We start from the raw sequence: 25,168 nt of genomic DNA, 5'->3' as shown, positions 1-25,168 counted from the left end.
ACTTGCTCACGCATGCTAGACTCTACTTTTTCCTTTTCCTTAGTGTTTTCACATCCTACTACCTCCCTTTAAGATTGACTTTAGGTCCTTCATTGTCTATGAATGTTTATCCATCACCTCTTCTGAAATGGCTGTAGTACTAACCAGCTTTAAGAGCATTTAATTGCATACTAGCTTTTCAAGTTCAGTTACTGTCTCTTTTGGTCTTGTTTCCTGAACTAGATTATATAATTCATGGGAACAAGGCCCTGTGTTATCTTTTTGTATTTACCAAGGGTACTGAGTTTAGGGAATTCAGTAAATATTCATCAACTTTTTACCAGTAAGTCAATCAGTAGAAGTATAGTTTCTTTAGAAAATGGATGTTGAAGGATCTTCTGATTAGGTCTGGTTATATATCAGGTAAGCATAACGAAACTGTTTCCTCTCACCTAATGCAAGATGTTGATGCATTTCAATTAACAGTAACTGAAATGGATTCATATGACTTTAAAAATTGAGTGAGCAATTATATAATGAAATATAGAAGGGCCTAAAATTTTAATTTTTCTGTATTATAAATCTTCACATTTCTTAGGAATATTTAAAGTTTGCTTCTAAGATATGTACAGTAGGAAGATAAAAGGCTACATGTGGAATTTATAAATATTGCATATCTATATTTAAGTGTGTATGTTACAGTACTAAGCTCCTGTCCTTCTACTTTCTTATCTCTCATCTTGTGATTTTGTTGTGTGTAGTTTTTTGGTGCTATTGAATTTAGAATCTTAGGTGATTGCCAGATAGCTGAGAGGATGATCATAGAAAGAATCCCATTTTAAGGATCTTGATATAGAACACTGGAATTATTTGATTAAATTCAGACTTATTTAAGATAATTTTCTATTTTTTAAAGAAGAAAAGAGATAATGCTATGAAAAACAGTAGATCATTAGGTTATTAGAGGTCTTGTCACATGTGGGGAGCAGGAAGTTTTGTGCACAAGGAATCTTAAAATCCATCAAATTAGTAACTTGGGAAAGGTGAAAATGTTTTGCTTCTCTGGAGTTTATACTCTTTTAATTTTTCTGTAAAGATTTTATTTATTTGACACAGAGAGAATGAGAGCGTGCACACAAGCAGGGGGAGCAGCAGGCAAGGGGAGAGGGAAAAGCAGGTTTCCCTCTGAGCAAGAAGCCCAGTATGGGGCTGGATCCCAGAATCCTGGGATCATGACCTAATCTAGATGCTTAACTGACTGAGCCACTCAGACACCTCTGGAGTCTATATTCTTTTAAGTCTATTCCCACTGTGATTTTGAAGAGGACCCTAAAATGCCACAGCTATAAAAGATTGTGATCATGTAAGAAAGATCAGGATTGATCATGTCAGTGAGCACAGAGAGAAGACTGGAAAAGGGTGGCGTATAAAGGATTAGGGTGAGGGAGGATGGGAGCAGGGATAATTTTGGCTTCTTTAATACTGGGATATGGTTGGGGAGACCATGAAGACTATAAAACGCAGAAATGCTGGAATACCTTTCTCTGAGATGAGAGTAAAGAGTAGTAAAATTGTGGCAGAGGTACTCTTAAATTTGATCCGTGGAATATTCCCATTCACTCTTTCAGTCCTTACTCTGTTCAGATAATTCTGTTTTACAAATCTGACCGCTCTGATTTTTCTCATTCCTTTTGCAACAAAGGAAGATCCCCACTAATGGATTTGACGTTTTTCCTATAGATAGTGGAGGCCTCTGATTAGTTTTGAGTAAAGAAGTAGGTTGCTGATATTTTTGCTTAAGTGCTCCTGTTTGCTGGATGAAGAACCCCTGGGGGAAGTTAGGATAAAAGTGGGTAAGCTTGGAGGGACAGTGTGTCTATCCTTAAGAGTGAAACTTCTTATGATGATACAGTTTCTTCTAGAAGAGTGTTTTGTGAGAGTTGGAGGGTAGGTTTGTCATGGAGCAGAATCTCCTGGGGGACCTTTATCTATTCCTGGCTTTTCTCCTACAGTCTGGGCTAGATTGAAACACTTCCCGATGGAAAACCTGTTGTGTGCTCAGATGGGAGAACCACTGCTCTAGAGTGCATCTTCTAAGAGGATGAATATATTAACTAGGGGAATAAACAACTACAGAAATGAAACAGAATTTCCCTGCAAGTAGATTCTTGTTTGTTATAAAGAGAACATTTTCAAACTGCCAACTGGTTTTGCTGATAAGCACATTTACACGTTTGTGTTCCCTGGATAGGTATGTTTTTGTTTCAGGTTTTGGGTGCTGGAAGGAAGAAAGTTCCTTTAGTTTATCTGTATAATAAAAAGCACCAATTAATGACATTTTGATAGTTATCACTTTTAACCATTTTGAAAAGGGAAAGGAATTAAATTTTTTTAGGGCCAAAGTTAAAACAATATCTAATTACTGTTGGATATTTCTCTTTGGTTTTACATTCTCTCGTTTTCAGAATACACTCAACAAAAGGGTTAATCTTAAAGCCACAGGTATTGACAGGTCTAGGTACGCTGTTTTGCAAGGTGCTATAAATGCTGCCTGAATGTAACCTGACACCAGGTAGGCCCAAGTGGCCAAGGATGGAAAGTGGAGAACAATGTGAAAGAACCGGAATTTCAGGTCCAGGCAGTGAGTAATTGCAGCCTGCCCTCTGAGTCCTGGAACTGAACATCTGGGAGTCAGCAAAAAGACGAAAGCTTAGAGAAGTCAGCTTGCTTGGCTTGATCATACTGACTGTGTGTGTGTTTTTACCCTAACATAGTTGAGGTAAGGTGAACTTATTCAGGTCTCCAAGGCCTGCTTTGCATATATCACTAGAAGCCTGACTGAAGTTTTCTATACAAAAAACATCAATTTGGGCATGATTCACACAAAAATAAAATTGTACTTTTGAAAAAAGTTCTGGGTACTTCAGTTCCCCTGTCTTCCCTGGACCCCCTCAAATTGCAATGAAAGATGCTTAGGGCAGGATAGCTATTTAGAAGATACTGGTGGTAATATACATGTGGTACTTGTCGGATTTCAAGGACATATTTTAAAATTTCTCCTAAATTTTCTTAAATTCCTTGAATATTTGAAATAAATGGTAGGGAAATGGAAACTTTTTTTTCTTTCTTTTACTTTTCTTTTTTAAAACATCTTCTTTTTGAATTAAATTGTGGGAACCCTGAATGCAGTGGGAATGATTTATTCCTCTTGTGACATTAACTTGTGTTTTTTTAACTTCTGTGTTGTATACAAAGTACATGAATTAGGGCTATAGGGTGAGATTTATTTTACAATTGGTACCTGACTCCTGCTTTTTTTCCCTCCCCTCCTCTCCCCTCCCCCTTCCCCTCCATCCATCTCTTTTTCTTTTTCTTTTTCTTTTTTTTTCTTTTTCTTTTTTCTTTTTTCTTTTTTCTTTTTTCTTTTTCTTTTTCTTTTTCTTCTCTTCTTTCTTTCTTTCTTTCTTTCTTTCTTTCTTTCTTTCTTTCTTTCTTTCTTTCATCTATCTATCTATCTATCTATCTATCTATCTATCTATCTATCTCAGTAGGAACTGAGAAACTACCCTTGTCTGAGGAAGTTCAAATCTGGTTACTTAACTGTAACTACATTTTGGTGTGTCTTTTAAATCATTTTTCCCATATTCACATTTTTTAAAATGTAAGTGATAAAAATACTATATTCAAAGAAGTAGCAAGAATAGTATTAGTTAAAATTTATTTTAACGTATTTTCATGGGCAGCCTGGGTGGCTCAGCGGTTTAGTGCCGCCTTGGGCCCTGGGCATGATCCTGGAGTCCCATGTCAGGCTCCCTGCATGGAGCCTGCTTCTCCCTCTGCCTGTGTCTCTACACATACACCCCCCCCCCCCTCCCCCGCACTCTCTCTCTCTCTCTCTGTGTCTCTCATGAATAAATAAATAAAATCTTTTTAAAAAAAGTATTTTCATGAATTATTAGGTTGTGGGAGCTTTTTATAAAAAGGCTTATTAATGTTTTCAGTTTCTAGGCTGAGTGAAGGTAAAGCAAATGGTATGATATGATAGAGTTTGGAAAAGAACAATAATAGTAAAACTTTAAGATTTAGAACAATTATAGAAAAACCTATAAACCCCTCTACTTAAAGTTGTTCCGGGTAAAAATATGATTGAAAATGACTTAGCATGTATCAAAGGATACATGGAACAGTGTAGAGACCTTTGCTGCAGATCCTTCTACAAGAGATTTCTTCTTTTCCAGATACCCTGCTAAAGAACAATACTGATGACATTCTATTAATGTAGATATAGGGACATGAGTAGAAAACAGAGCTGGGAATTTGGCCTCTTTTGCTTTCTTTGCTATGGTCGTTGTGACTTTGGATAAGTCAGATTATGCTCGGCCCAGATTCTGTAGCTGGTTAATGAATGTGTTGTTTTAGGTAATCCTTAGATTTTTTCAGTTCTAAATTGTGTGACTCCACGCTTTTTAGATTGAGAACCAGCTGGCCCTGGGATAATTGTACAGAATTTATCTTGGTACTGCTGATTTATTATTTTCATTTCTTCTGGAAGTTCACGTGTAAAGCGTTCTACTATATTAGAAAACAAATGACGAGGCCTGACTATAGTATATTGCACAAGAATCCCAGTCATTACAGTTTATGGGTTTATTGCTTGCTTCTCATCATATTTGCATAGCTTCTGTTATTTACGGTTTCTTTTCTTACTCGGTTTCCTTTAATTTGTATTGTATTCGTCTAAGGTAATGTTTTTTCTAAATATGCTTGCTTTTCCTATGATTAGTATGTCTATATGTTGAAAAGGACCTTTTTATTAGGTTCCCACTTCATATAATAATACTTACCGTTCAGATACTTGGCATCTGGGGTTACTACAGGGTTCCCATCTTTAGATACTTTCAGCTTTATAAACATGTATATATACATAAACATAAGCACTGTCTGAATACTTTATTAAAGGTAATCTTTCAAGCACCACGTTGCTCTAAGCTGGTGTATTTTACCTCTTTTGGGCTAGAATTGTTTAATCTAAAACATTTTTGTCATATCTTTTATTTACTAATTTTCATTTTAAGTATAGTAAATGGTAGCCTGGTAACATCCAAAGGGTAGTGGGGATTTGTTTTTAAATATCATTATGAATTAATAGATTTTTAGGCCCCTGTGTTTAAAGCCCTCTTGAAGAAAACTTAAATTTGTGTTCAATCAGGGATCAGGAAAGCAGATAGGAGAAGTACTAAAAACTGATTTTAATTGTCATGTTTTTATGATACTCGTAATATTTTATAATAAATTAAACAAAAATGAACTGAGTTGGTTGTAGTAGCCATCAATGTGGCTGAGGGCTTTGTGTTTACAATCAGTAAATTCATTTTGTTTGGAACAGGGGCATAATGGAACTCTGTGTTAAGGGAAGCTTGCCAGACAGTGTGAGATCCTAGCTTAGAAGCAGCTGGATTTATCAAGTAGGTGCCAAATTTTCAGGCCCTGGAATAGAATTATACTTTTGTTGATAATGGGCTATCTAGTATTCTTTGTTGGAGCAAATAACTGTAGTTGAGACTTCCAGAGAGGATGGAAATGACATTTAAGGAGTAATCAGTTATATGGCTCACACCTGTTATGATTCTCTTGCATTGTACTGAGACTATAATGAAGCTAATGTTTATGGAACAAAAGTTATGTGCCAGACATTCTGTACATGGATTTTGCATCCCATCTTCCCAGCATCTATAGATTTTGGTGTTATATATTGTACCTGTTTTAGAGAAAGGAGAGAGCAACACTAAGTAACTTGTCCAAGGTCACAGTGCTGAAGATTCAAACCTAGGTGGTCTGACTCCAGAGCTTGTGTTCTTTTAACTGTTTTTGTTCCTTTATTATTTGACCTTACATCTGCAGCTTATTAGTAATAACAGATTAGCAACCTTATTGTTAAGACCCTCCTGTGGCATGTCTCCTTAAAGAATAAGAATGTGATCCTGACACAGTTAAAAGACATGAGAGCCAGCTTGGGGAGTTTCTACTCTTTGGTGGATGCTCAACTAGATGCATCTCAAAGTGGTGCAAATATGTTAACTGTTTATGTCTATGCTGGATAAACAATTTTCACTTATATTTTTTCTTATTTCATAAAGAGTAAATGATATTTTGAAAATGCAATAGGTTTGAGAATTTCTAATGAAGCAGAGTGTTCCTGAATATAATACATATAGTTAATGGTTATAATACACATAGTTAATGAAGACCTTCTAGTTTGTTTTAGGGTAAAGCAAAAAAAAAAACACAAAAAAAACCCCACCTTTTTTCTTTTCAATCTGAGTACCCTATCTTTTTCATACTAGAGCAACTTTGAGGAATAAAATAAGTTCAGTTTGGGACATGTTTTAGACATAATATAGTGACTTTGAGGGGCACTGGTGTGGACTTATCTAATAGTTCAGTGAATGGATTTGGAAGATCAGGAGCTGAACTCAAGATGGAAATCTATCTATCTATCTATCTATCTATCTATCTATCTATCTAATCTATCTATCTCCATCCCCACCTGGGTGCTGTATAGCATGACCTGAGCAGGTCATGATCCTATGGTTGTGAAATCAGTCCCACATCGGGCTTCCCCCCTCACACACAGGGAAGCCTGCTTTTCCCTCTGCCTATGTCTCTACCTCTCTCTCTGTCTCTCACGAATGAATGAATGAACGAATAAATAAATAAATAAATAAATAAATAAATAAATAAATAAGAAATCTGTTTCAAACTATTAAAGCACAGCAGATTTGGGTAGAGGCAAGGCTGTGTACTGTTGCCCTGGACAGAGTCCTGATTTAGGAGGTGAGGGATCTCGTTGCGGTTGTGTTAAACTTTTAGATTGTGAGACCTTGGGCACAGGGACTCCGTTTACTCATGAAAAACCAAATCATTGATCTATATGTTCAGTCTCCTCTATTACTGAAAAGATTTTCGTGCAATGGGGCTTTGTTATTTAAGTATCCCTAATATGTATGGGTGATACCTTTAGATCCGGAATCAGAAAATTTCTTTCCAAGACCCATCTTGATGCTATAGGCTATGTAACTATGGAGAGAGAGAAGGAATGGGAAAGAGAGAAGACAGAGGATCAGAGGCCTAATTAGGCCAGCAAAATAATTCTGAAGCTTTTCTTTCACATTTTCAGTATATAAACTTCTATATGGAAATGATCATAAGCTACCCACTAGAGTGAAGGTGTCTGTTTCAATCCTAAAAGTGTGGCTTAGTGATCATGGACAGTCATTTCAGTTTTGGTTTATTACTCTTGATTGTTAGTGTGTATTGGAAGGTGTGGGCATGTTGATTGCTTGTACTTTGAGATTTTTGAAAAACATTTAATGTATAAGTGTGGAAACACTAGTAAGAAAAGGTACAGGACTGCAGTGGAAAAGAAAGTGAAACTTAACTTTACATAGACATGTTCACTTTGGTCACTGGTAGACTGTCACTTTGTATTTACAAATAAATGGATTTGAAATAGGCCTTTTGGAATCTAACCTTTACAGAGAAACTTTTGTTACCAGGAAACATCCATTAATTCTGGTTATACTTTCTTACTTGATTTTTCAAGTTTGGGAATAATGGTTTCCTCTTTAATCAAAAGTATTCGAGTTATTCTTGATAAAGTATGTATGTAGAAATAGCTTAACTAATGATAGATTTTTAAGCAATATCTGTCATTAACGTAATCCATTTTATTAAAGATTTTATTTGAGAGAGAGAGAGTGAGACCATACATGAGTGTGGGAGAGGCAGAAGGGGAGAAGCAGACTCCCCAGTGAGCAGGGAGCCAGACACAGGGCTGGATGCTTAACTCTAAGCCCCGCTGGTGCCCCAGTATAATCCTTTTTACTATTGCTTTGAACACACAAGTTTGGTAGGTACAGAAGGAATTTTAGACAATGGTTACTTACCCAGAGAGGTTTTGCTCTATCTATCTTGCTTCCTGGCATATTACTTTCGAAATAACAGGCATTTAACATTTATTCATTTGAATTAGGGGGGCATAATTTTCAAATGTAAGACAATGTACAGTTACTGCTAACTTAGTGGACAGTAAGTGCTGTATTTCTGAAGGGAGTGACCCAGATAGATGGAGGTGTAGGGATATTGGGAAGTTTACAAAAGAAATGGGACTTGAGTATTGACCAAGAAAAATGTGAATGAGTGCTAAGGGGAGAGTTATTCTGAAAATGGAGAATAAGAATTTAAGAAGAGAGTCAAGAATGAATGTAATTTGTATGAAGGAGCATAAGAAGGGGGCACCTGAGTGACTTAGTGTCTGCCTTGTGCTCAGGTCATGATTCCAGGAGGTCATTGCCAGGGTCTTGCCCTCATCCGGCTCTTTGCTCAGTTGGGGGGGTGTCTGCTTCTCTCTCTCTCTCTGTCCTTCCTCCCTGCATGTATTCTCTCTCTTCCTCCAGGTACAGTGCATTGCTCAAAAACTACCTGAATGTGCTAAAAATAAAAATGCTTTTCTAGTGTTGGAGTTGAACTCATTATTGAAAGAGGTGGGGTAGAGTAGGTGTGGGGGACTGCTGGGTTAGAATTCAGTTTAGTCAGTAGAAATACCACACAAATTGAATTCTTAACCCTTATTTTATTTTGATTCCCAGTTAGGAAAATTACAGCTATCCATGATGACCCCTAGAGTTCAGAGTATATAGGGAATCAACTTTACCAAATTTAGGAAATTGAATATTTAATTCCACTGGCACATGCTAGCTTAATTTAAGTTTTCAGGGAAACTAATTGACCAGCTCAGTCAGCTTCATTCCCTAACTTTCTCTTTAAAACTAAAATTGTAAATGCTTTTTCAAAGAACTAGACATTATTTAATGTGGTTATTTTTATAATCCTTGTCTTTTCATACCATATTTATAGCCATAAACATGAGTATGGTTCAGTATGTCATAACATTGTGATAAACTAAAAATTTTTTCCTTCTACTTTTGTTAGTATGGTAATTTTTTTTTTTTAAATAGGCAAACATCTTTGGCAGGCAGTTTTTAAGCATTTCTCCTTCCACTATGAAATTGTTTTCACTCTTAACTTGCGTTTCTGTTTTTCTACTATTGTAAAGTGCAGTTCTTTGCATGTTTTAATTTGCCATGACGTGGTCAAGTACCATTTCCTTCCTGTTGCTTACAAGCCTGTGCTAGAGATAAGGATACATTTCAGTGCATTAAAAAAGAAGCCACTGAAGACAGGCTTAAGCATGGTAAAACATTCTACTTATCAGAAAGCTTTTTAAAGAACAGAAAGAATGGACTTTAATTTCTGCTTATTTTTTAATGCTCTTAAGATAGTACTAAGCTTTAAATGTACTAGACAGATTTAAATTCTTATATATATTAGGCCTAACAAGGATACTGTATGAATGTTTCTCCTAAGGCAAAAATATACAGATGAAATTACTCATGTGGTTTGCTGGATTACTGGCAAGAAGGAAATTGTTTATATGTCCTTTATTGCAATTACAAACCTAGTTATGGCTGTTTTTTTTTTTTAAAGTATTTGGTACTTTAACTGTAGTTTAACTGGGTGGCGGGGAGGAAGGGCAAATGGCTTCAGTTTCAGAAACGAGAAGTGATTTTATCTCAGGAGGAATGATATCTTCAAAGAAAATATATATGTAACTTAAAAAAAACCTGTTTCATCAGTCATGTTGATTTTGTTTAAAAAATTAACAAAAAATGTATTGGAGACCCTGCCCTCGGTATTTATTTTTATATTCTAAATGAGCATGATTGCTTTTTCCTTCCTAACTTAAGCTTCTGTTTTTCAGGCCAAGAAGTTCTAGAGAAGAAAAATTTCAGAAAAATTGCCTATGTTTGAGTAGACTATCAGTGAACCAAGAAAATTTGAAGCATCATCCCTAAAGAAAACCTGGTATACAGTAACTTCACAGACTTAGCTGAGGGGTTTTTTTTACCCAAATTGGTCACTGGATTCTGCTGCCTCATACTTGAATCTGCTTGGAATTTTTCTCATGTGGATCTAAGGGGAATGCTTTATTATGGCTGCTGTTGTCCAACAGAACGACCTAGTATTTGAATTTGCTAGTAACGTCATGGAGGATGAACAACAGGTATGAAACCCAGAGAAAATTGGTTTTTAATACATTTGCTATGATGATTCTTCCATTTGCAACAGAAAATTATTTACTTTAAAATATAGTAGGGGAAACTATTAATGTAAAAATGTAGATATTAAAAATTTGATGGTAATTGTGATCATCTGTTTTAAGTACTCATTAATTTGTTAAGAAAGAATTTAATCCTTAGCTTTGATGTGGAACAAGGAGGTAATAATTTCAAGGTTAAGCTTGTGTTTTTGTAAAATGAGACTCAACACTAAATAAAATACCAGAGTACTTGAGTATTTTGAAAAGATCTAGAGGACATACCAACAAGACATGTAATTTTTTTCTTTCTTTTTTTTTGTAATACAGGACGGGGGTTGTATTAGTTGCTTGCAATTCTACAGTGTAAATGTATGTTGTTATTAGTATTTATAATCCTGGGCTGTTTTTTCAAGTGGATGGAAAGATGTTAGTCCCATAATCATGCATCGCTTCAGTCCTAAGCATGTGATTCTGAGGAAGTCATTTAACTTCTCTAGGTCTAGATTGCATCATCTGTTGAATGGGGACTGAACTGAAGAATTTCTAAATTGGCTTTCACTGAGTTTATGTTCAGTGATGTTCCATTTACTGTTTCTAGAATGGGAAGAAGATCCAGGAGACATTGAAAGAAGGATCTAAGTTAATCCTGGTCTCTTTGCCCCTCTGCTCTGTCTCCACTTCAGGGGAGAGATACAAGGGGTTCTTGGGACTTTATAATTCACTTCATTTTAAACAGGTTATGTGGCAATGTAAGACGTAATATGGGAAAAATGTTCTTAGACACAGTGTCCTGACAAAAATATTTTGAGGACCTGGAGGTTTAAAGTATGCCTAATGAATTGATTTAGATACTGAAATAAGCCTAATTCCAAATATCTAACATTAATAGGCCAATTACAATGTATCAACTTTTATTCTAGAAACATAGTTACAACAGATAATAAAATTGATACTTTTGGCAGGGCATTATAATTTCTTTGCTGTTTGTATTGGTGACAGGGTTAAAAATTTATAAGTAAATCTACAAAAGATGAGCATTTGCATTGAGGTACCTTAAAATCAAGATGAGCTTTAGATGGGAAGGAAAAAAGTTTAAGGGAGAGGGTTGCTTGGTCCAAAATAAAAATATATTAATAGGATTTAACCTAGAAACAACAGAAAAGATATTTTAAGAAAGTATTTTGAATTTGTTTCAAAACAGGATATTTCTCTGTACGTTAAGGTTTGAAAACTGTATTACTGTGCAGCCCTCTTAGATGAAAGATTCCAGGCTTTATGTGGTGAGGTTTGTTCTCTGTGTGGCCACACAAGACAGAGCTCTAAGCCATTCACTGGTGTGCTCTAGTATGGTGGCTTTGGCACTCTTCTGACTGTGAGAAATACATTTTACATTATGGTATAGTATTTGTACATGTGTATATTTAGCCTTAAAAATAGTTTTGCACTTGCCCTTGATAGGTGTGGTGTGCTTAGTTTATCTTGGAGAGGTCATTTGATGCCTTTGAATAGATGATGATCTCTTAGCTTATTATCATAATGCACATACATGTTTTTTCTTATTTTTATTAAAATGGGTATATATATATATATACAGGTGTATATATATTAGTTTTGTGCAGGTGTTATTATAAGGACTTTACAAATATTTAACATGTGAGGCAAATACTATTATCCCCATTTTACAATGAGGAAAATGAGACAGAGGTTAAGTGATTTATTTGAAATCCTACAGCTAGTCAATAGTGGAATTGCAGTTTGAATGCAAGCAGTTTGACTGTCACTAATGATGTTGGATACCCTTGCATTGAAGTATGCCAGTATTACTGTATTATAATCAGTGTCAAAAATTGGCAGGCCTAGAGTTTTCCAGTCTATGGCTGTGAGCATAGCAAACTTAACTGACTCAGGGGTAGATCCAGTAGTGTCAGTCTTATTATTAGCATCTTATCTGTGGTTCTACTTCCTTTGTTGTTTGCTTGTTAGATTTGTTTTTGATTTAAAAGTAATAACATCCCAATTATGAAAGAAGGCACCTAACATGAAAATACATAAAAGAGTTCTTTACCCTTTCCACCTAATCCATTTGTCCCCAGAAGACACTATTATTAACTATTTGATGTTAATATTTTAGAGAAAGACCTGAACCAAAGAGCAACATATGTACATATAAACCTACATAGATTGTTTTTAAAATGCAAATAAAAGTATGCTAAACCTTTTCTGTGAATGGTTTTCACTTAATGTATTGTAAATATGTATGTATGTATGCTGGCTCTACATCGTTTATTTTTTTCACATGATGGATGGATCATAATTTATTTTACCAGTATTTGATCATGGACAATTATTACCAGTATTTTGCTGTTATAAACAATATTGCAGTGAACATTTTCATTTGGGAAGCAGTAGACCTATAGTAATTAAGAGCTCAGATATTGGAGTCAGAACACTTGGGTTTGAATCCTCCTCACTCCACTGCTTATTACTTCTGTGACTTTGAATAGACTACTTAGCCATTCTCTGCCTTGGTTTCCTTATCTGCAAATGAGGATGATAGTACTAAACCCTGTATTATAGGGTTGTTGTGAAAGTGAAATGGGTTATTCTATATAAAGCTCTTAGAACCATGCCCGGTTCTTCTTAGAACCATAATCGTGCATGCTCATGTGTGTATGTTTGTATATGCATAATGATTATTTCTGTAATATTTCTAAAAGTAGGGGCACCTGGATGGTTCAGTTGGTTAAGCTTCTGCCTTCAGCTCTAGTATACAATTTTGAATGAATTTTAGAGTTAGCTTCTTAAGTTACATAAAACTCTGTTGGGATTTTAAATTTTCAAATTTAAAAAGTATTTGTGTCTTTTAAAATACTTATTTTGGAGGCATCTGGGTGGCTCAGTCAGTTGAGCAAGCGACTCTTTTTTTTTTTTTTTTAAGATTTTATTTTTTTGTGTGAGAGACACAGAGAGAAAGAGAGAGAGAGGCAGAGACACAGGCAGAGGGAGAAGCAGGCTCAATACAGGGAGCCCAACATGGGACTCGATCCCGGGTCTCCAGGATCATGCCCTGGGCCAAAGGCGACGCTAAACCGCTAAGCTACCCGGGCTGCCCAAGAGAAGCAACTCTTAATTTTGACTTAAGTCATGATCACAGTCTTGGGATCTGCCCCCACATCAGCCTCTACACTTAATGGGGAGTCTGCTTGAGGATTTTCTCTCTCCCTGTCCCTCTGTCACTCCCATCACTTAGGCATGTACTCTTTCTCCCTCTCTCTCAATAAATAAATAAATCTTGTAAAAAATAATTCTGTTTTATGATCCTGTATTGGTCTGGTTGGTTCTTTACAAAATCACTGTTGAAGGCACCAGATTAGAATATATTTCCTGTTTTGAGTTATGATCTGTGGTTATAAATGTCATCTAAAGAAGCTGACACCATTAATGTCTAGTTGCCACCACTCTGATCATTTTCCTTGTATCAATCTGTACTCTTTTTAAAAATGATTTTTATTTATTAGAGAAAAAGAGAGTAGGGGGAGAGGAAGAAGCAGACTCTCTACTGAGCAGAGAGCCTGATGTGGGCCTCAGTCTTGGGACCCTGGGATCATGACCTGAGCTGAAGGCAGATATTTAACCAACTGAGCCACCCAGGCTCCTAATTTGTGCTCTTCAAAATTGCGTGAAAGAAGTCCTTTGGCCAGGGATGGGTGTGGAGGGATGGTAGTGTTGGAAAGGAAATACCAACATTATTGGTGCTGACAAGCCCCTTTTAAGTCTCCTCTTGATGTCTGTTCAAAACTGGGAATATTTGTTGCTGAGAATGAAGCACTTCTGTGCTGGACGGCACCACCATCAGTATTGGATTGCAGTATGTACTTTTATTTGAAGGTGCCTTGGTTTGACCTTCTTAAGCAGGTGTGTTTGCCTGGGGGAATGAATGAGAATAAGAAGAAGTCTGAAGGCTGTGGATACAAGTTTTTAAAGAGAAGGAAACTTGATTGTATGCTCATATAGTCTAGAAGTTAATGAAAAACAGCTGGTAGTTTAATGCATTTTGTAATTTTCACATATCATTACAATATATGTCTTTTCAGTTGTTGGTCCTAAAAGTAGAACCCAGCAAATCATAGTTATTTATGCTTAACACACTTGGTTCACTAGGGAGTAGTAGCTTGATGACAAGCATGGGAAAGTGAAACAAATACTTTTCTAGAATCCTATCACAATATAAGAAGGTGGGAATGTCTGGGCGGCTCAGTGGTTGAATCTGCCTTTGGCTCATGTCATGATCCAGGGTCTGGGGATTGATTCCCGCATTAGGCTCCCTGAGAAGAGCCTGTTTCTCCCTCTGCCTATGTCTCTGCCTCTCTCTTGGTGTGTCTCATAAATAAATGTAATCTTTAAAAAAAACAAACCAATATAAGAAGGTGGTCTTATGACATTCCTTCTTAGGATAAAACTGGTTTGCTCTGTTGATCCTTAGACTAAAGAGGAAAACAGTGCCTTGTTGTCTAATGAGAGACCTGATAACTCACGCAGTGATTGAGAATCACTGCATTGCAACTTTGGGAAAGTTTCACTCTAGTAGAAGTTACATTAGAACTGCATTTTGCAGGAAGGCCCAGTTTATCCAACAGATTGAAGGAGCAGAAGTGTTCTGGAACAGTAGAATGTACCAAAACTTTTGATGGATTTTTGACTATATAGTCAATCTAACCACCTTAACTTAAGGTTAGAGGTTTTCATAGTGTTTTTCATGCTCTTTCCTTTCTTGTACTACATTGATTTTGCCAGCCTACTGTGTAATTTCCCCAAGTCCCTTCTTGCTTGATCTCCCATATTCATACCTGTTGACTATTTAAGTTCTAATCTCTTTTAAGATTTTAGACAAAACCTACTTGTTCCGGGAATTTATCCTAAAATCAATATTTTCAAGAATTAACAAAGTTTATCCTGTTATTTCTATATCACTTATTGTCACACATTTGCCATGTTAAATTTTCATATATACATTACGATTTTCTCAGATAAGTGCTAATCACTTAAAGAAAGGGATTACTTCCCCCTCCCCCTTAGTATCTTCCAAAGTGTTTAACATCGTTCAAAATACCTTTATCTGTTGAGTCCTTAAAGATTTTTTTCCTCTTCTTAATCCTGTTGGTAAAATGATGTGGGATAAGTATATGCTTAGTTATAGCCGTTATCACATCAGAGGACTTTTAGAATGAGAGGTAATGTTCTCCCCCAAACTTTCTCAACTACAGTATATATTTTTCTGGAACCTATTTGTCCACATTCTCATTTAGTGCATTGGCAGTGTGGCCATATCACCACAATTCCAAGACCAGAAAGAAATTTTCATGGAGTGTTTTTTCTGTTATGTACGTAGAACTGTTCTATTGTACCACCTCAGATAACTTTCAAAAATTATCATTGAAATTATAAGTAAGTAAATACCCATATAGAGTTTTTCTGTTTCTTGGGAGACTCCTTCAAGCTGCAGAGGGAGTTTTTGACATGGTTATATCTTGAGAATGGGGTTAAATTTTGTAGATTGGGAAAATACTCGTAAGAATATAGATCATGGCAACTGGCCTTTTTTTTTTTTTTTTTTTTTTTTTTAGCAATTCTGTTAGGTCAGGGATTAATTGTACCTTAAAAATAGAATAGAAGGAATGAATTGAAATGTTTTGTGTGTAACTTATTCAGTACTAGTATTGTGGAGGGCAGGAAGTTGGAATAGTGATACTAACCTGTACATGGACACAGAGAATTCTGTTACGTACACACAATTCCAGCTTACATGGACCAATCTACCTGTTCCTGTTGCCTTCTTTTTTAGTCTTGACAGATTAGATTTATCAGATCCATTAAAAGTTTGGCCTCCTGGAAAATTAACATACAGAGGTTGCTTGTTTCTTTTGTTCACATTTGGAACCTTCATCAAAGGGGTTATGCCATAGAGCCCATAGTATAAGCCTGCTTATATTTGGGAAAAGTCAGACTCTGGTTATTTTGGATGTTTGTTTTGTTTTGTTTTGTTGAAAGACCTGGTGAGTGGGTCAGGGGCAGAGGATGAAAGGGAGAGAGAAAGAATCTTAAGCAGGCTGCATGCCTAGCATGGAGCCTGATGTGGGGCTCGATCTCAAAACCCCAAGGTCTTGATCTGAGCTGAAATCAAGAGTTGGATGCTTAATTGAGCCATGCAGGTGCCCTGGAAAAAGTCTGACTTTGAATAGGCCTGAGCCCTCTTCAGGTTATGTGAAGAGACAACCCTGCCTATGACCTAGTGTTTGGCATGGCTTATCTCCCTGCCCACTATTTGTGGTGAGGAAGCTAATGGTTATTATGAAGGAGGAGGAAGAACTTACTGTTGTCTTCTTTACAGTCTAAGTGTCCCGCACCAGGCCCTGTGACAATGTGTTTAAAATGAATATAGATGAGTGGCCCAATCTGAGTCCTGGCCCCTGGTCTTCCTCCCCAAACAGCATGAACTTTACCACCCACTCCATCTTCTCCACCTATTAGTCTCTGAGCTCTGTGTAATCGCCCAACCACCGCATCCCTCTGGTCAACAGTGTAGCCACCAGCATCTGTGCAGGTGCCTGGGGGCTCAGGCTCCTGGGTCTCTCCACCAGCTAATGGGATAAATAGGGTTCCAGAAGCCAGGTCACCAGGATGGCTAGGGTCCTGACAGACAGAGGGGGCATACAGGATGGAGCAGGAGACCATGCAAGACCTGAATTAACACCTGGCCTCCTACATGGAGAGAGTAAGGAGCCTGCAGGCTGATAATCAGAGACTGGAGATAAAAAGCTGGGAATACCTGGAGAGGAAGGGACCCTAGATCAGAGACTGGGGCATTACTTCAAGACCCATCAAGAAGCTGAGGGCTCAGATCTTTGCAAAATCTGTGGACAATGCCTACATCGTTCTGCAGATTGACAATGCCCATCTTGCTTCTGATAACTTTAGAATCGAGAATGAGATGGAGCTGGCCCTGTGCCACTCTGTGGAGAGTGCTATCCACAGGCTCCAAAAGGTCATTAATGACACCATTGTCATTCGGCTGCAGCTCGAGACAGAGATCTAGGTTCTCGGAGAGCTGCTCTTCATGAAGAACCATGAGGAGGGAGTAAAGGTCTATAAAACCAAATTGCCAACTCTGTGTTGACCATGAAGTTGGATGCCTCTAAATCTCAGGACCTCAGCAAGATCATGGCAGACATCTGGGCCCAGTATGATAAGCTGGCTCAGAACTGAGGGGAGCTGAACAAGTATTGGTCTCAGCAGATTGAGGAAAGCACCACAGTGATTACCTCGCCAACTGCTGAGGTAGGAGTAGCTGAGATGACCCTCACAGAGCTGAGATGTATGGCCCAGTCCTTAGAGATCAGACTGAGGGAGGTGGAGGCCCATAACACAATGCAGATGGAGTAGTTCAATGGGGTCCTGCTGTACCTGGAGCCAGAGCTGTCCCAGACCTGGGCAGAGAGGCAGCTCTAGATGTAGGAATATGAGGCCTTGCTTAATGTCAAGGTTAAGTTGGAGACTGAGCTCTCCACCTGTCACCTGGTGGAAGATAGAGAGGATTTCAGTCTTGGTGATGCCCTGAACAGCAGCAACCCTTTGCAAATTGTCCAAAAGACCACAACCCACTGGATTATGGACAACAAAGTGGTATCTGAGACCAGTGACACCACATTTCTGAGGGATTGAGGCAGGAGAGAAGCAAGGTACCCCTTGAGGAGCAGAAGGCGAATTAAAAGTTGAGAGGTAAAAAATGAAAAAATGACTATGGATGAGATCATTGCATAGGGTAGGAGGACATAGACTTAGAGGAGCTCCAGAAACATTCAGTGGTATATTTTAGTAACTAGAGTTTACTGAGCATCTTATTCTGTGCACTGTGCCATGTGCTTTACGAGGATTACCCTATTTAATTCTTAAAACAATTTTATAAAGTAGGTAGTTTAATTCCTACTTTATGGAAGAGTCAAGTGAGGCTTAGAGAAGGAAGGCAGCTGGCTTGCAAGTGATAAAACTGAACTGTCACCCAGCTTGTGCCTTCAACTGTATTTGAATAATGTCAGTTACCAAGGCTTGCAAGTGGTAAAAGAGTGGTTTTAAATTTGGAAGAATTATTATCCTTGCATATATGATTTTAGCAAAAACAAAATGTTATGCTAGTTAATTTGTTAACATAATTGCAAGTTGACAGTTTTTGTGCCTTAATAACCTGTGTACACTTGAAAAAGAAAACCAGCTTTATTGGGATGGATATATATATATATATATATATATATATACACACCATAAATTCAACTATTTAGACCGCAGTTCAGTGATTTTTAGTATATAAATAGAGTTGTGTATCCATCACCATAATCAATATTGGAACATTTTTGTTACCCCAGAAAGAAACCTGTACCCAATAGCAGTCATGCCCTATTTCTGCCCAATCCCTATACCTTGACAACCACTAGTCTATTATTGTCCCTGTGTATTTACCTATTCTGGAACATTTTGTATACATTGAATCATGCAGTATGTGGCTGACTTCTTTTTTATTTTAGTATAACTGTTTTCAAGGTTCATCCATGTTGTAGCATGTATCAGAACTTTGTTCTTTTTGTTGCTGAATAATATTTCATTGTCTGGGTATACTACATTGTATATATCCATTCTGTGTGTTTTTCAAAAGAATAGTAATTTTTAAAAGATTTTATTTATTTATTTGACAGACTGTGTGAGCACAAGCAGGGGGAGCAGCAGGCAGAGGGAGAGGGAGAAGCAGGTTTCCCACTGAGCAGGGAGCCTGATGCGGGATCCCAGGACCCTGGGATCATGACCTGAGCCAAAGGCAGAGGCACCAGTTAAACAACTGAGCCACCCAGGTGCCCCAAGAATAGCATTTTTTTTTTTAATGAAGTTCCTGTTGGTCAGTTTTGTGTCAGGGATGAAATTGGTGATTTTTGTTCTCCCAGAAGTACTCAGTCACCCAGAGCAGCCTCGCTGGATGAATAAGGAAATAGTACCTCTTTGATGTAGCTCAGTTTAGCTACTGATCTTGAGAATTTTTGCCTCCTTTCTGTTTTACTTAACACATAACACACAAAGGATAATAAGTCATTATATGAACAGATAGTGTTACTGGATTATTGGCCTTTTTTTTCTTTTTTTTTTTTTAAGGATTTATTTATTTATTTATGATAGACACAGAGAGAGAGAGAGAGAGAGGCAGAAACACAGGCAGAGGGAGAAGCAGGCTCCACGCACCGGGAGCCCGACGTGGGATTCGATCCCGGGTCTCCAGGATCAGGCCCTGGGCCAAAGGCAGGCGCCAAACCGCTGAGCCACCCAGGGATCCTTGGCCTTTTTTTTTTCTTAAGCCAGAGTCACCCTCAACCCTCTTTTGAGAATAATGGTGAAGGTAATATCCTTTGATTTACTAAAGTAGAAAGAAAACTGGTTATTAACTCGTTTGTCAGAGTGTGAATTTAACAAAGTGATGTCCCCAAATAATGTTCATAGATTTGATATGCCTAATATTAAGTAAATTAGAATATAGACAGAGTTTTTCTTTTCTTTTCTTTTCTTTTTTTTCTTTTTTCTTTTCCTTTCTTTCTTTCTTTCTTTCTTTCTTTCTTTCTTTCTTTCTTTCTTTCTTTCTTTCTTTCTTTCTTTCTTTCTTTCTTTCTTTCTTTCTTTCTTTCTTTCTTTCTTTCTTTCTTTCTTTCTTTCTTTCTTTCTTTCTTTCTTTCTTTCTTTCTTTCTTTCTTTCTTTCTTTCTTTCTTTCTTTCTTTCTTTCTTTCTTGACACAGTAACCAAAATTCTAAATATTAGGCAGTTCTCTTTTTTTTTTTTTTTTTTGGAAAGAATTATAATGTAATGATTGGCAATATATCCATGGACTTAGCTGTTTCATCTGTTCCCACCTAATGAGATGTTGAGAGAAAGAGCTCTGAACATGCGAGGTGCTGGATCAGGAAGTCCAGTCACCCTGAATTGTGGGATAGGGCCTGGAGTGAGGGAAGGAGAATTTTTCTCTCCTAAGGTGGAACTTTAGGTAACAATTTAAAGATTTATTATAGTTTGTAGTTTTGTATGACTCTGCACTTCTGTCAATTCCACTTTATTTCCTGGTATGGGAAAAAACAAAATTGAGTATTTAGGAAAACCTTGCATTTACTTTAGGAAAGCAACTAAAGGGAAGCTCAAGTAACTAGTAGCTCCTCCCCGTATTCCCTGCCCTGACATGGAAGCACATTCAGAAATAATTTGGGATTGAAGATTTACCTGGGAAATGATTTTCTAAAAAGTGATTGATTTGTGTGCATTCATATCAACTGCTACAATTTCAGCATAATACTAAATTCTGGAAATTGATGTTTCTTGTCAATTAAAAGTCTGTGACATATGACATTAAAGAATATCAGCCTGGGAACGAGGAGCCACCACTTTCTAAATGTGTGACCTCAGACAAGTTTTTAAATTTCACTGAGCTTTTATTTCCTTCACCAAAAATGAATTAATTTCCAAGGTTATGAGCATTCGGTTATTTGTTGTGTACCACTATGTACTCAGTACTGCTCAGTTGTTTGGTAATGAAGTTAATTTTTATAATTTGAACACCAGTTAGACAAATGTTATTCAGCTTTTTTTTTTTTTTTAATGTTTTCTTATTTTTTCTTTGCTGGCTTGGTTCTAGAATAAGCCAATCAGCTTGTCAATCAGGAGTTTGAAAATCCAGCAGATTAATTCTGTGGGGAAGCATTCTCCTTTAATATTTTAAATGCTAAGTTTGTTCTGACATATTTTGATCTGGAGTTGTTCCGTTTTTTAGAAGGACTCCAATTTCTGTCATTGTCTAGTTGGCTATTACAATTTTAACATTCTGGTAAAGGCTTTGCTGTAGTTAAAATGCCTGTATTCAGCAATGTCTGCCTCATTTTATTCTATGATTCATACATATTTGTATAAGATTCTTGTCAAAGTCCATTATTTAAAAGTAGGAATTGCCTCTTTAGTTATGATTTTGCTTAAATTTTATGAGTTATATAGAATCTGCATGTTTAAAACATCAATCTGATAGTGACTGATGTGATATTATCTAGTTGATTTGTAACTGAACATTTAAACCTAGTTAAGATTTACTATACCTCCCAATAGCTACTTTTTTTTTTTAACCTTATAACTAATTGTGTCAGACTTGGGGGGACACACACACACACATACACACACACCCTTAATTCACCAGTGTATTAAACTTTTTAAATGAGCACTCTAATAAGAAAACCAAGATTGTTTTCAGTGACTGTTCTACTTTTTGAGATGCATGGCCAAGTTGTAATTTATCCTGGCTGAAAAAAGAAAAATCTGGGCAAAGACTAAAGGCGGCCAACAGTCATGAAAGACCTAAACTGGAATTAGATTTAGCCAAATCAATTCCCTAGGAATTTACAGTGGAATTTTAATGATCTGGGAGAATTCTGGAGAAAAGACCATTTTACTTACACCTTTCTATGTTTCATGGTGCTGCTATGCAAGAGAAGCTAGGCTTCCTCTGGAACACTCCTCTCTGTTGTGGTCAACAGAATAAAACAAACTTCTTATATATGTATCTCCAAACTTTATAACTGAGGTAAAATTTTTATTATGACAATAATTTATCTATAGGATCCTGTACTCTTGTTGTCTATCTTAGTGATTGATCTTGTGGACTTGGGGAACCCGATGGCCTGGGTTCATGTTTCACCTCAGCCTCTTCCTAGCTGGTTGACCAGTGTCAATAAAATAGCACAGGGCTGTAGGGATTGACTGGGATAAGCCGTATGAAGTACTTAACATAGTAGCTGCTTCACCATCACCACCACCACATTAAGAATACCACATTATTTTAATTTTATTGATCATTTTATTAAAGACTCAAAGAGACTGGAGGATAACACTTTGTACAGCACCGTGGTGTATTTTAATCCAATTATTTTGCAAGCTATATTAATGTCCAGAACTTTTTTTTTAATTCATGAGAGACACAGACTGAGAGAGAGAGAGAGAGAGGCAGAGACACAGGCAGAGGGAGAAGCAGGCTCCTCGCAGGGAGACCGATGTGGGACTCGATGCTGGATCCCAGGATCACGACCTGAGCTAAGGGCAGGTGCCCAACCACTGAGCCACCCAGGCATCCCAATTTCCAGAAATTTGAATCGTTTTTCTCTTATACAAAGCCCATGGCCATAACGTAATATTTATCTACACCATGATGTTTATAAAAAATACACAATCCATTAAAAACTTATGATATTGGGGGCATTTGGGTAGCTCAGTTGGTTAGGCATCTGCCTTCAGCCAAGGTCATAATCCTGGGATCCTGGGGTAGATCCCCATGTTGTGCTCCCTTGCTCAGCGGGGAGTCTGGTTTTCTCCTCTTCCTCTACCCCTCCCCCTGCTCATGTGTGCTCTCTCTCTCTCAAATAAATAAAATCTTTTTTTAAAAACCTAGGATATTGAAGGAGAGCCATTGGAAAGTGAAGAGGCTGGTCGAAGCATATATTTTAGTTTTGTGTCTAAATGCTGCCTTGTAATACATTGCCTTCTTTAGTCTTGAGTCAAGTGTAAAAATATTTCCTAACATTTCGTAGAACCCTTTATGGTTGATAGTATTTTTTCCACATACACTTTAATTCCTACAAATCATTCTGTTATAGAGATACTATTTCCTTTTCCTATTGAAGAATATTATAACTAGAATAACTATTTTAGAATCTTGTAATAGATTCCTAGGGCAGAGTTGCAAAGGCACCCAGGGTACTGTTCAAAATAACCTATCCTATTTACTAAGGATATTTGGGTCCCAATTCTGATTTAATAACATTGTTTTAGAGTATCAGTGGATAGTTGGTCTTATTAGCTGTTCGTTTCTTTACAAATTATTTTTTTAAATATTTTATTTATTTATTCATGAGAGAGACATAGAAAGAGAGAAGCAAAGGGAGAAGCAGGCTCCATGCAGGGAGCCCGATGTGGGACTTGATCCCAGAACACTGGAATCACACCCTGAGCCGAAGGCAGACGTGCTTAAACCACTGAGCCACCCGGGAGTCCATCTTTACAAATTAATTTTGACAGTACTTTGTTTATATTTCTGTTAAGAGATAATTGCACAAGTCTATGGGGATTTGATATATCACTTGAGGTAGTGCATTGAAGTATTTCAAAGTTTTTAGAATGGCAGTAATGAATATTTGGTGTTTTGTTTAAAATGAAAATGCACTAGTAACAAAAAAAAATCCAAAGAGATTGCCAGGAATAATCCTCACATGCATAAAACTGGTAGGTCCAAAGAGTTTCATGGATGTTATTTTAAACTTTAATGAATAGTTTAAATAGTTTCAGTTCAGAGAGAGAAGTTTCCTAATTCGTTTTTACAAAACCAACATAACACTGATACCAAAACCTGGCAAAGTATGTGTGGACACATGAACGATAGGTTAATCCCCAAATGGGTAGTTTGTTTAAATATAAGAGCGATATTTATTGTCTCTTACCTTTGCCAGGTCCTGTGGGCAATATGCATTTTTTCTTTTTAAAAAATTTTGATTTTATTAAATTATATGATGTTGGTTTTAAAAAAAATAATTCATAGAAGTTTATCCAAAGGCTACTCCTCAAAAGAGGAAAACTATCTCTAGTTGTGAGATTCCTTCTTTTCTCTGACTTGATAATTAACTTTTCTTTACATACTTGGGGGGAGGAGGCAGGCCCCACAATGGTGTCTAGAAAGCCATATGAGATTTTTACAATGAGACTCTGAGCATGAGCTAAAGCATTTTACCTGTAATTTATAGAGGAAGGACAGGTGATTCTACAGACTAGAAAGTCAACCTCAATACCTCTGTTTCTCTAGATTTTCTTTTTAAAGTACACATTTTTGTTCCTTCAACTTTTAAAGAGTCTATTTTAAGTGACCTGGTTTTCAACTGGTTTTGGTTGAGTGTGGCACACCTGGATACAGTTGACTTAAAAATGTTTTACTCCTTCTGTTTCTTTCTGATTATTTTATTTTTAGTTATTCTTACGAGTGCAGAATATTTTCTCTAGAGATGTGTCAACACAAAATGAAACAGACCTTTTAGAATTTCTAGAAGAAAGGAGGAGAGTATTTATTATTCGAGCCCAAGTTAGGACAGCTGCCCGGGATACACAGTCTTCACAAAGAGAGTGCTCTCGCATATTTTCTTTCAATCCTCGCCATAACCCTGTACTGTGTGGCCACTATTGTTATCCTCATCTTATGAATAAGGAGAGCCTTTGTAAGGAGAAATCTCGGGGAGGTTGAATGAGGAGATGAATGTTGCCCAGAAACACTACTGTAGAATGCAACAGCACCTGCACTGGGGTTGAGTTGAGGATTTGAGAAAGCCCAAGCTCTTATCCATTATGCTGGGAAAGACATAAAAGAGGAAAAAGAACCTCGAAGGAAAAAGAGAATCTAGAAGAATATTAAGTAAATCGTCTTTTATAGCAGTTATACATAAGTAGGATTCTCACTTTCTCCCAAATACATTTACATATTAAAATTTTTAAAAACTAGATTCACGTACTACATTTTTAGTCCGGAAAGCTATTTTTCAGAAGTTAGACAAACGTGCTAGGCAGTATGTACTACAGCTCCATAGCCTTTTCTGCTTGTTTGCTGAAGCTCTCTTTCATTTTCTTTTAGACTAAAGATGGATAAGCTCATGTAAAGAGAGCTTGAATTGGTCAACAGAAGTATTCTCATTTGCAGATAATGAAGCTGTTTTAATGACAGGTTTTTTAAAGTATGAGGAGAATTTGGTTGTGAAGAAGCCTTCACAAAAAACTTTGTTCTGAGCCTCAGAGATTTATTGCACAATCCGGCTTATTTTATGTAATACATCAATTCCTGAGATCATTCAAAATGTATTTTGAAAACTGGAAACAGTGGTAGTTATTAGGGAAGGGAACTAAATGGAAAAGGGACAATAATATTTAATACTCTTGGC

At 36.9% G+C, this 25,168-nt stretch overlaps 1 protein-coding gene and 1 pseudogene across 6 annotated transcripts in view; both read left to right on the top strand.

Moving 5' to 3' along the window:
- The window catches only part of ELF1 (E74 like ETS transcription factor 1), a 106,293-nt gene that overhangs the window by 48,199 nt on the left and 32,926 nt on the right, over positions 1-25,168 (top strand). For 4 of the 6 annotated variants that reach the window (XM_072782894.1, XM_072782898.1, XM_072782896.1 and 1 more), the window contains exon 2: positions 9,800-10,102. In XM_072782894.1, the coding sequence (XP_072638995.1) occupies positions 10,031-10,102 (72 nt within the window). In that variant the 5' untranslated portion in view covers positions 9,800-10,030. Of the gene's footprint in view, positions 1-9,164; positions 9,233-9,799; positions 10,103-25,168 lie in introns of those variants that run through there. The other 2 variants (XM_072782897.1, XM_072782895.1) reach the window with 1 other exon arrangement.
- LOC140608419 (keratin, type I cytoskeletal 18 pseudogene) lies at positions 16,628-17,943 on the top strand (annotated as a pseudogene).

This window comes from Canis lupus, chromosome 17, assembly GCF_048164855.1.
Source record: "Canis lupus baileyi chromosome 17, mCanLup2.hap1, whole genome shotgun sequence".
Classification (NCBI taxonomy): domain Eukaryota; kingdom Metazoa; phylum Chordata; class Mammalia; order Carnivora; family Canidae; genus Canis; species Canis lupus.
This window is presented reverse-complemented; position numbering and strand designations above follow the sequence as displayed.